Genomic DNA, 12,622 nt, shown 5'->3' with positions numbered 1-12,622 from the left:
CAGGCGCCACTGTGGAACATATTATTATGTGTGGGGGCTACTATGGAGCATTATACTGGGTGAGGGCCACTGTGGAGCATTATACAGTGCAGGGGCCGCTGTGGAGTATTAGAGGGCATTCACACGGTGTAACGTGGCGCTGATTCTGGCACGATAAATCTCCTCCCATTGATTTCAATGTGTACCGTGTGGAAAATAAAACCCATTGAAGTCAATGGGAGTCTTTTTTATCAGCGCTGATTCTGCTGTGAGTTATCGTGCCAGAATCAGCGCCGCATTGCTCCGTGTGAATGCCCCCTTATACTGTGTGAGGGCCACTGTGAAGCTTTATTGAGTTCTATTGGGAGGCTTATTTTGAGGTGGATTCCGCTTCAAAATCCTCATCAAAAAAAATCCGTGTACACTGACCCTAAGGTGCAGTGGGTCAGCTCTGAGTGCCGACCAAAGAATCATTGAAGTTGTAGGAAAACACAGAACTGGAACATGCCTATGTAAATAAATGCAGAGGATGCCAGAGAAAGAAATCACTCAAAGCAATGTAAGGGTCCATTCACACGGAGGAAAATGGCACTGAATTTGGTGCTGAATTTCAGCGCTGAAAAAAAAAAGCCTCCCATTGACTTCAATAGGTTTTTTTTTCTGCTAACAAAAAAAGGAACCCATTGAAGTCAATAGGAGGCTTTTTTCAGCGCTGAAATTCAGCACCAAATTCAGTGCCGTTTTTCTCTGTGTGAATGCACCCTTAAAGGCATTTGGGTGCACTTGTTAACCTATTAATAGCCCTAACAGATCTTTTTTGAAAATTCATTTTTTTGCCCAGAAAACCCCTTTAAGCAGCCATTGCACCATAGTCCAGGCTCTCCCCTCTTTTTTTGTGCATTATTTATATACATAATCCTTTGAGATTGCCAGGACTATAAACTATGCCTATGGGAGGGTATATAGGAACCAATAGGGCTGTGTGCATGAACCTAGAACAGTGCAAACATTTTAGTAGGAGGTTATGGAAGACAAGTTACGTGGTTTGGGGGATACACAGAGCGGCGACTCACATAAAAGACAAGAAAGGTGCACCCGCTAGGAATAACAATGGATGGGTGGTTAGACAACTACTGAGAACAGTGTGAATAATATTGAGAGCAGAAACATAGTGGTGAGATGATATTCCATCAGGACAATGCGCCGAGTCCAGTTATCACCAGTGGTTGTTCTTACAAAGGATTTTATGATGATACTGTGTCATGTGTCATATATGTACCAGGAAAGGGAAGGTAAAATGTGGTTGTGGTAGAAATAAGATTATAGGTGCAGAGTCCGGATTGATGGTGGTTGTGAAGAAACTGGTTGGAGAGACCAAGAGACATTTATAAAATCTTTATTAATAGAGATTCTGAACACATGGTATACACTACTGCATGTGCTAAATGCCGTCTATTATATATATGTGAAGAAAATTAAAAACTTACAAAACAGAACATAAATGCGCCAATTTCTTCAATGGTGGGAGCAACAGGGCTGAGGCCAGGACACCCTAGAGAGAATCGCCCACTGACTACAGACCTGATCCTGTGACTACAGACTACAAACCTAGTTCGATGAGCAAAGACATACATAGACATTACTATGCTCAACAATACAGCCCCAAAGATCCCAGCCAAGCTCCTACAGAAGATAACCTCAGCTCTATGGCTACAGAGGACAAAACCTTACCCACTGCCCATCTGTTTGAGAAGACTACCCCTCTAAAAGGCCACCTTTTCACACAAGTTTGAGTGGCCATTTGAAAGAGGTTTCAATATATTATTTTAGGTGGACGTGTCCTTTAAGTACTTGTCAGTAGAGATGAGCGAGTAGTGTTCGATCGAGTAGGTGTTCGATCGAATACTATGGTATTCGAAATACTCGTACTCGATCGAACACTACTAGCTGTTCAAAGTTTAAGTTTCAATGCAGAACCAGCGTTGATTGGCAGAATGCTATACATTCTGCCAATCAACGCTGGTTCTTCTCTTACCTTTAGAAGTCTTCTCCGTGCAGCGTCCCCGCGGCGTCTTCCGGGTGGAATTCACTCTGCCTAGGCATCCGGCCTAGGCAGAGCCGACTGCGCATGCACGGATATACCCTCGCATGCACAGTCGGCTCTACTCAGGCGCCGGGCCGGGCAGAGCCGACCGCGCATGCGCAGTTGGCTCTGTCTAGGCCCCAATGCCTAGGCAGAGTGAATTCCAGCCAGAAGACGCCGCGAGGGTGCTGCGCTGGGAGAAGACTTCAAGGAGAATCCAGCCCGACCGTCACTCGTGGACTTGGTAAGTATACTGTTATCGAATTTTGCGTACCCCTGAAAAGAGCATTTCCCCCCATAGACTAGTTCGAAATCCGTTCGAACAGTCGAACAGTGTGCGGCTGTTCGAATCGGATTTCGAACCTCGGACATTTTAGTGTTCGCTCATCTGTAGTTGTCAGGTGATGTCATCACGCCACTTCTTTACTGGATAACACATTGAGGTTTCTTGTTTAGTTTTTCTACCATCATCTTATATTGCTTGATTTCAGCCTCAAGTTTTTGTCGGTCACTTTGTCTCTGAAACTCAAGCCTCTCAACTAATCTATTCATTTCTTCATCAAATTGTCTCCTGTCTTCCTCCCTATACTGATCTTTCCCTAACTTTAGATTCTCCTTAACTCTCCTGGATTCTTGTTCTGTCTTCAGACTCTTCATCTCCCGCTCCCATATGAACCTCAGAATAAACTGCTTTCTGTCCTTCACCTCCTGGATCGGGTTTCGTGGTTGTCGGAGCAAGAACTCAACTTCCCTGATGACTTCATACAAAAGTGTTAGGACGGCTTCATGTCTCCCTCTTGTTCTGTGGTGATCTTCTGTGGTGTAGTTTTCCAGCGCAAAAATCCGCTCTACTCCCATTTTCCGGAAGATTTCCTCAGTTTCTGTCAAGTTGCCGAAAGTCTTGTATGTGAGGACAACAAAGGGAAATATTCCTGTATATAGGAGAAATGTATTACTATATTTATAAATATTTCATATATTATCTATCATCTATCTATCATCTATCTTTCTTTCTATCTATCTATCTATCTATCTATCTATCTATCTATCTATCTATCATCTATCTATCTATCTATCTATCTATCTATCTATCATCTATCTCCTATCTATCTATCTATCTATCTATCTATCTATCTATCTCCTATCTATCTATCTATCTATCTATCTATCTATCTCCTATCTATCTATCTATCTATCTATCTATCTATCTATCTATCTCCTATCTATCTATCTATCTATCTATCTATCTATCTATCTATCTCCTATCTATCTATCTATCTATCTATCTATCTATCTATCTATCTATCTATCTCCTATCTATCTACCTATCTATCATCTATCTATCTATCTATCTATCTATCTCCTATCTATCTATCTATCTATCTATCTATCTATCTATCATCTATCTATCTCCTATCTATCTATCTATCTATCTATCTATCTATCTATCTATCTATCTATCTATCTATCTATCTATCTATCATCTCCTATCTATCATCTATCTATCTATCTATCTATCTATCTATCTATCTATCTATCTATCTATCTATCATCTATCTATCTATCTCCTATCTATTATCTATCTATCTATCTATTTATCTATTAATTCATCCGTCTATCTATCTTCTATCTATCTATCTATCTATCTATCTATCTATCTATCTCCTATCTATCTATCTATCTATCATCTATCTATCTATCTATCTATCTATCTATCTATCTATCTATCCTACTAATATTATAAATGTGAAAGTTTGTGTGTTTGGATGTTTGGATGTTTGTGAGTTTGGATGTTTGTTCCTCAATCACGCTAAAACGCCTGGACGGATTTGCGTGCAATTTTCCACAAACATAGTTTTCCCTCAGGATTGAGTCACAGGCTACTTTTGGTGCCACTAAACAACATGGCTTCCTAGCAGGAGACTCACAAAAGCAGGACTCCTAGCCCCAGCTATAGACTCACACACACTGCCTGGCATTTCCTGCGTCACCCTGCCTGCACACTCCTTACTGTCACCTCAGGAGTAGCCCTCACTCTACTCACTCACATTTACATATAGCTTTCCACTATACATACACAATACAACACATCACATTGTAATTACATGTATCTCCTATCACTGCTATATACAGTACCTGATACATATATACTCCTGTACACAGACTGTATATACTATATAATTACATGTATCTCCTATCACTGCTATATACAGTGCCTGATACATATATACTCCTGTACACAGGCTGTATATACTATATAATTACATGTATTACCTATCACTGCTATATACAGTGCCTGATACATATATACTCCTGTACACAGGCTGTATATACTATATAATTACATGTATTACCTATCACTGCTATATACAGTGCCTGATGCATATATACTCCTGTACACAGGCTGTATATACTATATAATTACATGTGTCTCCTATCACTGCTATATACAGTACCTGATACATATATACCCCTGTACACAGACTGTATATACTATATAATTACATGTATCTCCTATCACTGCTATATACAGTACCTGATACATATATACCCCTGTACACAGGCTGTATATACTATATAATTACATGTATCTCCTATCACTGCTATATACAGTACCTGATACATATATACTCCTGTACACAGGCTGTATATACTATATAATTACATGTATTACCTATCACTGCTATATACAGTGCCTGATACATATATACTCCTGTACACAGGCTGTATATACTATATAATTACATGTATCTCCTATCACTGCTATATACAGTACCTGATACATATATACCCCTGTACACAGGCTGTATATACTATATAATTACATGTATCTCCTATCACTGCTATATACAGTACCTGATACATATATACTCCTGTACACAGACTGTATATACTATATAATTACATGTGTCTCCTATCACTGCTATATACAGTACCTGATACATATATACTCCTGTACACAGGCTGTATATACTATATATTACATGTATTACCTATCACTGCTATATACAGTACCTGATACATATATACTCCTGTACACAGACTGTATATACTATATAATTACATGTATCTCCTATCACTGCTATATACAGTGCCTGATACATATATACTCCTGTACACAGGCTGTATATACTATATAATTACATGTATTACCTATCACTGCTATATACAGTGCCTGATACATATATACTCCTGTACACAGGCTGTATATACTATATAATTACATGTATTACCTATCACTGCTATATACAGTGCCTGATACATATATACTCCTGTACACAGGCTGTATATACTATATAATTACATGTGTCTCCTATCACTGCTATATACAGTACCTGATACATATATACCCCTGTACACAGACTGTATATACTATATAATTACATGTATCTCCTATCACTGCTATATACAGTACCTGATACATATATACCCCTGTACACAGGCTGTATATACTATATAATTACATGTATCTCCTATCACTGCTATATACAGTACCTGATACATATATACTCCTGTACACAGACTGTATATACTATATAATTACATGTGTCTCCTATCACTGCTATATACAGTACCTGATACATATATACTCCTGTACACAGGCTGTATATACTATATAATTACATGTATTACCTATCACTGCTATATACAGTGCCTGATACATATATACGCCTGTACACAGGCTGTATATACTATATAATTACATGTGTCTCCTATCACTGCTATATACAGTACCTGATACATATATACCCCTGTACACAGACTGTATATACTATATAATTACATGTATCTCCTATCACTGCTATATACAGTACTGATACATATATACCCCTGTACACAGGTTGTATATACTATATAATTACATGTATCTCCTATCACTGCTATATACAGTACCTGATACATATATACTCCTGTACACAGGCTGTATATACTATATATTACATGTATTACCTATCACTGCTATATACAGTACCTGATACATATATACTCCTGTACACAAACTGTATATACTATATATTACATGTATCTCCTATCACTGCTATATACAGTGCCTGATACATATATACTCCTGTACACAAACTGTATATACTATATAATTACATGTATCTCCTATCACTGCTATATACAGTACCTGATACATATATACTCCTGTACACAGGCTGTATATACTATATATTACATGTATCTCCTATCACTGCTATATACAGTACCTGATACATATATACTCCTGTACACAGGCTGTATATACTATATAATTACATGTATTACCTATCACTGCTATATACAGTGCCTGATACATATATACTCCTGTACACAGGCTGTATATACTATATAATTACATGTGTCTCCTATCACTGCTATATACAGTACCTGATACATATATACCCCTGTACACAGACTGTATATACTATATAATTACATGTATCTCCTATCACTGCTATATACAGTACTGATACATATATACCCCTGTACACAGGCTGTATATACTATATCAAATCAAATCAAATGAAATCAAAAAATGCTTTATTGGCACGTCCGAATAGGTATTTGGCATTGCCAAAGCTAGTAAAGTGGGTGGGTGGGTGGGGGGGGAGTTGGGTTGGGTGGGTGGTGGGTATGGGGGGGGGGGTTTCGGTTATAACAGTCCATGGAGTCTCATCTTCCTCTTCGTTGGTGACTGCTATATGGGGAGGTGGGGGTGGGATAAATATAACAGTCCATGGAGTCTCATCTTCCTCTTGTTTGGTGACAGCTGGACACGTATTGGGCAGCGATCTCCACAGTGGCCTCTTCTTCTCCCAGTAGGATGTAGAGTTTCCTCTTCTCGTCTGCAGATATGAAGTCTGGGATGTGGGCAGAGAGTCTTTGGTAGTAGACGGCCCTCATAGCTGAGTATTTGGTGCAGTGTAGCAGGAAGTGGGTCTCGTCTTCTAGGGCCCCCTGGTCACAGTGCTGGCACAGTCTCTTCTCCCGTGGCTTGTACGTCTGTCTGTATCGCCCCGTCTCTATCTCTAGGTTGTGGGCGCTCAGTCTGTATCGGCTCAGGGTCTGTCTGTGCTTGGGGTGGCGTATTCTCTCCAGGTAGGTGGCCATGGTGTAGTCCCTTTGTAGGGATTGGTACACGGTGAGTTTCTTGGAGTTATTTATTTCGTTTCTCCATTCTTCAATGTACCGCTCTCTGTTTGCCTCTGTGGTCGCCTTTATTTCGGCCTTGGTTATCATCTGTTGGTGTTTTTGGTTTGGTTGTTGGCTGCTGTTTGGTTGGTGAATGTCTGGTTTGCTCAGGTGGCTTAGCCATGCTTGGTGGTGGTAGGAGTCAGGCTTGCTCCCCTGGATGTGTGCCTGGAAAGCTAGCGCCCTCTTCTGTATGGTGAGCCATAGGGGGAGTCTGCCTAGCTCTGCCCTGCAGGCTATGTTGGTGGTGTTGCGATGGACATGTAGCAGGTATTTGCAGAACTCCAGGTGGAAGTTCTCTGTTGGGCTGGAATCCCACCTTGACTGGTCTGGGTAGGTGGCTGGGCCCCAAACCTCACTGCCATAGAGAAGGATCGTGGAGATGACAGCGTCAAATATCTTCATCCAGACCCTCACCGGTGGTTTGAGGTGGTACAGTTGTCTTCTGATGGCGTAGAAGGTTCTGCAGGCTTTTGCTTTCAGGGTTTCTATTGCTGCTTTGAAGCTTCCTGATTGGCTGAGCTCCAGCCCCAGGTAGGTGTAGCTGTTGGTTTTCTCCAGTGTGGAGCCGTTCAGTGTGAATTGTGAGGTGGTGGAGGCTTTATTGTGGCCCTTCTTCTGGAATACCATGATTTTGGTCTTCTTCTGGTTGATGGGTAGGGCCCAGAAGAAGTATATAATTACATGTATCTCCTATCACTGCTATATACAGTACCTGATACATATATACTCCTGTACACAGGCTGTATATACTATATATTACATGTATTACCTATCACTGCTATATACAGTGCCTGATACATATATACTCCTGTACACAGGCTGTATATACTATATATTACATGTATTACCTATCACTGCTATATACAGTACCTGATACATATATACTCCTGTACACAGGCTGTATATACTATATATTACATGTATCTCCTATCACTACTATATACAGTACCTGATACATATATACTCCTGTACACAGGCTGTATAACACATCACATTGTCTGTATCACAACATACACAATATAACACATCAAATCACATTTGCTAGCCCACCAAACTTTTTAAAGCACTTTTACAGTTTGACACGTCTGTGTCCGCCCAATACTCAACTCACCGCAGACGAAGTCGCGGGTAAAAGCTAGTCTATCATATATCTATATCTCTCCGTTCCTAGATGAAGTGAATTATCCATGTTTTTTTAGGTCATTTACCTGTGAGCCTTTCGGCATTTTGGAGAAGCTTCTTTAGATCTTCAACTTCATTACTGGGGATTCTCTTCTTAATGCTGGAGATAGATCAGATTTAAGTCCACCATTATCTGTAGTATACAATGGTCACAATCTTCTAAACATTAAGAAACTACAAGTCCCTCTGACATGATGTGAATATGACACCTGGTGATAATGCAGAGATTATGTACCGTAGCTTTGTGTAGAATAAAATACACCTTGTAGGAATCTGACAGGTATTATTCCCATGGTCTCCATGGTGTTATTTAGTGATGGCCATCCAATGGGTTTCTGCACTAAAACTGTGGTAAAATACAGTATTTTTACATGATGAGCGTATAGTTATGAGTATAGCAATGTTAATAAGGGATGTAGCTGTTGGGGTTGCAGAGGTAGCAATATCTACCTGGCCCTGGAGTATCGGGGACCAAAGGCCTCTCTATACCATAAGAAGTATTGTACACCAGTATTGTAGATGCGCATGGTGGTGCCTCATGACATGTTTTGCATTGTATAATGGCTATGGTGATGATGACTGGTCTTGATAGTAATGAAAGTAATGGTTATGACAATGGTGATTTTGCTAATTGTCATGGTGATGATGACGGTAGGGGTTATGACAGTCATGATGATGTCTATCACATCTTGAGGACATGGTGACACATAAGCCAGAACTCTAAAACGACAACATACTAAAGGGAAGGGTCTTGCTGGCTCTGGATACTTCACCTCCTTGGTGACAACTCTTATCATCTTGGTCAAGACCAAGTTCCTCTATTTGCTTTTAAGGGATTGGACCCAGTGCTGTACTTACCTATAGAGAAACAGAGGAAAGACAAAATCTGATGACCTGACGGTTGTCTCTGCATCCACAATCCTGTCTACGAGTCGGAATCCTCTACTCCACTCCACCGGTACATCCAGGGGTAAAAGGTTAGCTGCAGGGCACAAAAAATGTCTTAGAAGTCAATAGAGAACAGAGAGGAGCCTCAGAGCTATGCCCCCGACCCATCCTGACCACACCAACCACATGTACCAGCTTCCCATGCACCAGATTCTTTCTATTTCTATTACTACAGGTTGCAAGTAGGGACTCCAATGCGGCCTCCGCTCCTCTCTTCCTCGCTCTTCCTGAGGTATCTCCAGAGTATAATAATAGCACTTTATTTTAGACTAAAATGAAACTTGCTCAGACCCAAGAGTATAATAATCTGAGTCCCCCGGGGAACTCAGATTACAATCCAGTTTGCGCATGTCCAGATAGAACCATGCACCATGCGGATCTCAACCTCTGGTAATCCTCTACATTATACTGAACAGAGAGGGGCAGATTTACTAATTCAGAAAAGCATGCGTACCTCCCAACCGTCCCAATTTCCGCAGGACATTCACGATTTCTGTGACGTGTCCCACGGTCCTGGTTGGAAGGAGTTATGTCCCGATTTCAACTCAGATCTTCGTCTGGAGGACGCAGAGCTGAGTTGAATACATACGCGACTAAAGCAAGGAGCTGTCACAGCTCAGCTCTTTGCTTTGCCGCTGCACTCCGGCTAGTGGCTGTGTAGACGCGATGTGATGACGTCACATCACACCTACAACTGTGTTAGCGAGACTGCGGAGAGAGCGGCGGGGGAGCGAGGAAAAGTTGAGTTTAAGTGGTTTTTGTGTGTACACATTGAGGTGGAACATGAAACTGCGGGCAGATGAAGGAGAGGATGGCATGACACTGGGGGCAGAGACGGGGGGACATGATTCTGGGGCAGAGATGTGGGGACATGAATCTGGGAGCAGAGATGGGGGGACATGAATCTGGGGGCAGAGATGGGGGGACATGAATCTGGGGGCAGAGATGGAGGACATGAATATGGGGGAAGAAATGGGGGGACATGAATCTGGGGCAGAAATGGGGGGACATTAATCTGGGGCAGAGATGGGGGAACATTAATTTGGGGGAAGAGATGGGGGACATGAATCTGGGGCAGAGATGGGGGACATGAATCTGGGGGCAGAGATGGGGGGACATGAATCTGGGGCATAGATGGGGGAACATTAATCTGGGGCAGAGATGGAGGACATGAAACTGGGGCAGAGATGGGGGGCATGAATCTGGGGGTAGAGATGGGGGACATGAAACTGTGGGCAGAGATGGGGGACATGAATCTGGGACAGAGATGGAGGGGACATGAAACTGTGGGCAGAGATGGAGGAGGGACATGAATCTGGGACAGAGATGGAGGGGACATGAAACTGGGGGCAGAGATGGAGGGGGGACATGAATCTGGGGGCAGATGAAGGGAGTATATGAAACTGGGGCAGAGATAGAGGGGGGACATATAATTTACGGGTGACTGTAGGAGGATTATACTGTGTGGGGGCACATGGAAAATGAATGAGAATGGGCGGAGTCAACATAAAAGTGGGTGGAGCTAAATTTGCAACGGCGCGCTACGCGCACCACACATTTTGTCCCTCTTTCAGTTCTTCTAAAGTTGGGAGGTATGAGCCAGTTTGCCACAAGAGTCAGAATTCTGACACATTTATAGCAGCTTAGGAAATTTCCCCTACTGTCTTCTCGCTCAACTCCTTCCCGCTGTGCGCCGTACTATTACGTCGCACTGACCGTATAGTTATAAAAATAGGTATATAACTATGTATATTTCGGTCACCTCACCTTCCTCAAAAAATAGCTATAAAAGTGATCAAAAAGTCCTACATACTGAACATAGGTAGCAATAAAAAGTACAATTTGTCCCACAAATAAAAAAGCCCTGACATCTCCGTCAACTAAACATAATTAAAGGGGTTAAAATACGGTGACACCAGGAAATTGCTCAATTTAAAAAAGTGACAGTGTGTAAAAGCTGTGAAACATAATAAAACCAATATAAATATGGAATTGCCATAAATCGTAATGACCTGCTGGACCAAGCTGCCATTTAATTTGTAATGAAAAGTGAGCGCTATAAAAACAAAATGCAGAAAATGATGATAGAATTGTGGTTTTTTTTCAGACAGACCAAGCAAAAAAAATTAATAAAAGCTAAAAAAAAGAAACATTATATCTACCCCAAAATGGTGCAAAAGGAAAGTACAACCTGTCACACAAAGAATAAGCCCTCACATGGCTATGTCGAAAGAAACATTAAAAAAGTTCTGAATTTTGGTAGGAAAATATGAAAAAGTTACCGAACGTTAACATACAAACTACCCTGTGTCCTTAAAGGGTTAATCACATGGAATACACAATACACGCACAAAAAATCTGTGAATCTTACAAACTGAGTCTTAAATGCTGCTTATATGACTGCAGATGTGTTCATCTCAGCTCTAATTTGGTTAAGCATTCCAATTTCCTATGAAACCAATCAAAGAAATTTCATGGTTTTAGGCAGAAAATATACAAATCGCATTACAAACATGGATTAATATAAGATGGATAGAATATAATTTACTGATACCATATTGCAAAAATCTGCGCACCACTTGACACACATATCTGGACATGTCCAGCTAAGAAGAAAGGCAATGGAGAAAACGAGATTTGTAGGATATTTGTCTATAATTTGTGCTCTTCTACGATTCTCTTCACTTACCCAGCTGAGCGAATATTTCCCCGGTTTCATAGCTGTCCATCTTCCCACAACCTCGATTGTCCACTAATGTGAGGCTCTCCGTCAGCTTGTAGGATATCCTGGCTGTGGTGCGCCCTTCATCGGACATGTTTGCCCCTGCATAGTTGACGTAGTCTGTGTCCTCCAAGACGTACTTACAGCTGTTAATGAAGGACGATTTGCCATGACCTAAGAACCCGAACAGCTGAAGCAGGATTCGGCGATAGCCCCTTCTGCCTGCTGGACACTGGTCAAAGCTGAAGTTCTTAATGTACCGTGTTAGTGCTTTGAGGTCCATACTTGAACTGTCAAGTCTTCAGTAGACTAATCTATATTAACTTTTTTTCTACTTTATACCTAATCTAGATTATATACAAAGATCAAGTTCCAGCAAGAGATGAAATTTATTGGTGTTTTTCTATATTTGCTTCCTTATTTGTAGAAAATATCATGTTGAACCCTGGAACCTTGCAGTATATCACACCTAGAAGATCATCAATTATTATCTAAATGTATCACTCAGCTCCAGCAGAGGTCTGTACACC

At 41.1% G+C, this 12,622-nt stretch overlaps 1 protein-coding gene across 1 annotated transcript; it reads right to left on the bottom strand.

Annotated features, from left to right (window-relative positions):
* Positions 1-2,422: 2,422 nt before the first annotated feature.
* On the bottom strand, positions 2,423-12,375 carry LOC142216759 (uncharacterized). The gene is made up of 4 exons (XM_075284792.1): positions 12,060-12,375; positions 9,281-9,404; positions 8,449-8,522; positions 2,423-2,994 (listed from the first exon to the last, which is right to left on the bottom strand). The coding sequence occupies exons 1-4, from the start codon at positions 12,373-12,375 to the stop codon at positions 2,486-2,488; spliced, it is 1,023 nt and encodes a 340-aa protein (XP_075140893.1). The 3' UTR covers positions 2,423-2,485.
* Positions 12,376-12,622: the final 247 nt, after the last annotated feature.

The sequence above is a fragment of the Leptodactylus fuscus genome, chromosome 8, assembly GCF_031893055.1.
Source record: "Leptodactylus fuscus isolate aLepFus1 chromosome 8, aLepFus1.hap2, whole genome shotgun sequence".
NCBI classification, from domain to species: domain Eukaryota; kingdom Metazoa; phylum Chordata; class Amphibia; order Anura; family Leptodactylidae; genus Leptodactylus; species Leptodactylus fuscus.
Note: the sequence above shows the minus strand (reverse complement) of the source record. Positions and strands in the feature narration are given on the sequence as shown.